At 54.2% G+C, this 3,483-nt stretch overlaps 1 protein-coding gene across 1 annotated transcript in view; it reads left to right on the top strand.

Annotated features, from left to right (window-relative positions):
* The window catches only part of HPSE (heparanase), a gene marked incomplete at its 5' end in the record, with an annotated part of 12,178 nt that overhangs the window by 912 nt on the left and 7,783 nt on the right, over window positions 1–3,483 (top strand). The window contains 4 exons of the mRNA XM_026847751.1: window positions 332–457; window positions 776–949; window positions 1,364–1,535; window positions 2,603–2,650. Coding sequence (XP_026703552.1) covers window positions 332–457; window positions 776–949; window positions 1,364–1,535; window positions 2,603–2,650 — 520 coding nt within the window. The remainder of the gene's footprint in view (window positions 1–331; window positions 458–775; window positions 950–1,363; window positions 1,536–2,602; window positions 2,651–3,483) is intronic.

The following is a 3,483-nucleotide window of genomic DNA, read 5'->3' as shown; positions in this document are numbered from 1 at the left end:
CCCCCCCCCCCACTTTGCTGTGCCTCCTCTCTGGGTAACAGTGACTCTGACTTGCACCTTCCTCTTTTGGCTGTAGCTTGTTCCTCGATTGCATGCCAAGAAAAAACATGAGCTTGGGGGGAAAAAAAAAAAAAGGCACCTTGTGCCATATAATACATATTTATGCATCAGGCCAGACCTCCTTCTGTGTGGTTTAACACTGTGAAAGTAGGGGGCTGTTTCAGAGGCTGGCTTTCAGCCTGGCACCAAGCAGCTGTGCGGCCGCCCGAGGGGTCCACCCTGGCCATGGAGAGGAGGACTTGACGGCTCTCATCCTTCCTCTGCCCTGCAGACACTTGTGGCTCGAGGCCTGTGTTCGCTGCTGTTGAGAAGCTACTGCTAGCCCAGTGGCCCAGGCAGGAGAAGCTGATTCTTGCAGAGCATGACTGGAAAAAGCACAAGAATGCCACCATTACAAGTAAGATGTCGACAGGGTTTTCTGCTAGGGTTTATGATCAGGGGGCTGCAAACCTCTGCCCCACGATGAAAGCACTGTAGGCTGTTAGGAGCTGAAACCACTGGGAATTAATAGTATTCTAAGGGGGTGAAATGTTTCTGGGAAATCTTTTTCTGCTATCTGCTAGCTTGTATATAATAGTACTCAGCTGCTGTCAGAGCTGGGAGGATCTCAGTGCCTTGCAGGATGGTGGGTGGAAAGGTCTGGGCTCTTTTGACCAGCTGGGAGAGCTTGGCTCGCCCACGGCACCAGGCTGACTACAGAACTACTCTCCTACAGAAAACACGCTGGATATTCTCTACAGCTTTGCAAACTGCTCGGGGTTTCACCTGATCTTTGGGCTCAACGCGTTGCTGCGGACGGGTGGCTTGCAGTGGGACAGCTCCAATGCCCGGGCACTGCTGGACTACTGCGCCTGGCGGAGGTACAACATCTCCTGGGAGCTCGGGAACGGTGAGTGCGGAGCCTTCTTGTGGGCCAGGCCAGAGCACCTGCGAGGCTGCTGCCGCAGGGAAAGAAAGGGCTGGCGATGCTTTGGGTGATGGCCTGCAAAGGCAAGGTGATGTTTGCTTGGGAAGCGTTAAGCCCTTCCTTGGCGAGGAGGGATGTCACAGAAGGCCGGTGAAGGAGCAAACAGAGGGGATTTTGCTGCCCTGACGTGAGCTGAGCGGCGCAGGGTGTCACCTCAGCACGCTGCTCAGGGCAGAGTGCTGCAGTCTCGGCCTCAATCACCTTCCAGCACCTGGCCCGCACCACGCTGGGTCACGGGAGGCCACAGCGGGCTGGTGCTTCCCACATGGTAGAAGCTGCCCTTATTTTACACCCTGACACTAAAGCAGGGCGCTGATGCACGCGCATCTTCCCCAGAGCCCAACAGCTTCAGGAAGAAATCTGGCATCTACATCGATGGCTTCCAGCTGGGGCAAGATTTTATTCACTTACGCCAACTTCTGAGTAACTATCGCCTCTACCGGCATGCAAAGCTCTACGGTCCTGACGTCGGGCAGCCCCGTAAGCACACACAGAGGCTGCTGAGAAGGTAGGGGTGGGGGGCAGCACCCCCCAGGGGGGCTGGCCTCGGTAACGGTGTCATGTCTGAACCCAGATACAGGGGGCATAAGGAGGAATCCGGGCAGGATTTTAAGGATTTTCTGCTCCAAATCAACAGTAAGGATGTACAAATGGATACATCCAGTCTATTTGAGAACTAGTTTACTGCATTTTTCCTTAAATTAGAAACATGGAATTTTTTTTTCCCTGACTGGGGATGACTGAAATCTTAGCTGCATGCATGAGCTCAAGACTTAAAACTCAGCCAGCTGAAACTGTACTCCGGTGACCTGCATGCCTTTCAGTGGAGCGCCGGCTCTGGCGCTGCATTAACAGGCCTTTCACCTTAGAAATCTCTGCTTGTTACACATCGATTCATCCTTCTGGCAACCTGCTGAGGCAGCCAGGCTGCCCAAAGCCTGTTTAAGGCCATTGAATGACTTGAGTGTGTCCAGAGAAGGGCAATGGAGCTGGGGCAGGGTCTGGAGCGCAGGTCTGCTGGGGAGCGGCTGAGGGAACTGGGGGGGTTCAGTCTGGAGAAGAGGAGGCTGAGGGGAGACCTCCTGGGCCTCTGCAACTCTCTGCCAGGAGGGTGCAGAGAGGGGGGATGAGTCTCTGGAGCCAAGGAGCCAGCGCCAGGCCCCGAGGGAATGGCCTCAAGCTGCCCAGGGCAGGGTCAGGCTGGCTCTGAGGAAGGATTTCTGTGCAGAAGGGGCTGTTGGGCGTTGGAATGGGCTGCCCAGGTCAGGGGGCGAGTCCCCGGGATCCCTGGGGGGGTTGAAGAGTCGGGCTGACCCAGCGCTGAGGGATCTGGGGGAGTTGGGAAAGGTCAGGGTGAGGGTCATGGTTGGTCTGGAGGAGCTGCAAGGGCTTTCCCAACCCAGATGGTTCTGGGGTTCTGTGATATCCACTGCGGGCGTGGCCCCAAAACAGCTCTCCATCACTGCCTCCAGCTGAGGAAAAGGGGGAGGGCTATGCGCCGCAGCTCACTCATGGGGGCCACCCCTCACCAGTACCCACTAACCCCAGCTCTCCACTGATCCCCTCTGCTTGCAGCTTCCTGAAATCCGGAGGGAAGGTGATCGACTCTGTCACGTGGCACCAGTAAGTACCACTCCACATACCCTGTCACTCTGCTTATTGCCTGTTGTCTTTACAAAATGTCCATTTGAACATCTCAGTGGGAGGGAGGGGGTGAAATGCCCTCTTTCAGCCGTTCCTCAGGTGCCTCTCTGCAAACTTCTCTGCTCAGGATAAGAGATGTACTGAAGGGGTGCATTAGAGAAGTGCAGAAGGTCTCCAAAGAGGCCCAAAAGCAGCGGGGGGATGTTGTAACACAGGCAGAGCAGTGGGGAATGCCGTGTGTGCAGGACGGTCATTTGCTTGCTAAATATGCGCGCTGAGAAAAACGGAAGTGGGATGCAGAGAAAAAAGATGGCACAGCAGCTTTATTTCTCAGTGGAGCGTGAGGGGGTAGGTCACAGCTGTTTCTCCCCCACCCCAGGAGAGTTTCTGTGACCATTGAGCCTTTTTGCATATGCGATGTTTCAACATGGACCAGAAGTTTGTGAGACATGAGCCGCGGCCCTGGTTCTCTCAAAGCTCCGAGTTACTTGCACATAAAAGGCACTTTCCCAAGGGAAGAAGGGGGTGTCGTATAAAAGGAAAGAAGGTAGCTCAGACTTACTTGCAGAGATGCCTCTGCTGAACTTCTGCAAGAGCAGAAGATTTTCAACGTCTGGTTTTAAACAACCCGTGGGTGACTGGGCTTTGAAACAGAGTCTGTACCCCTGACATTGGCTCTCCCCTTGGCGTCAGAAAGGCTGAGTCTGCTTGAATGTGAAATTTTTGCTCCCTAAAAAGCAAATTCAGGGAGTCAGCCTGCTGGTGAATGCAGCCAACTCCTTGTAAAAAAAAAAAAAAAAAAAAAAAAAAAA

The sequence above is a fragment of the Athene cunicularia genome (assembly GCF_003259725.1).
Source record: "Athene cunicularia isolate RWA chromosome 4 unlocalized genomic scaffold, athCun1 chr4_part2, whole genome shotgun sequence".
In the NCBI taxonomy this organism is placed as follows: Eukaryota; Metazoa; Chordata; class Aves; order Strigiformes; family Strigidae; genus Athene; species Athene cunicularia.
This window is presented reverse-complemented; position numbering and strand designations above follow the sequence as displayed.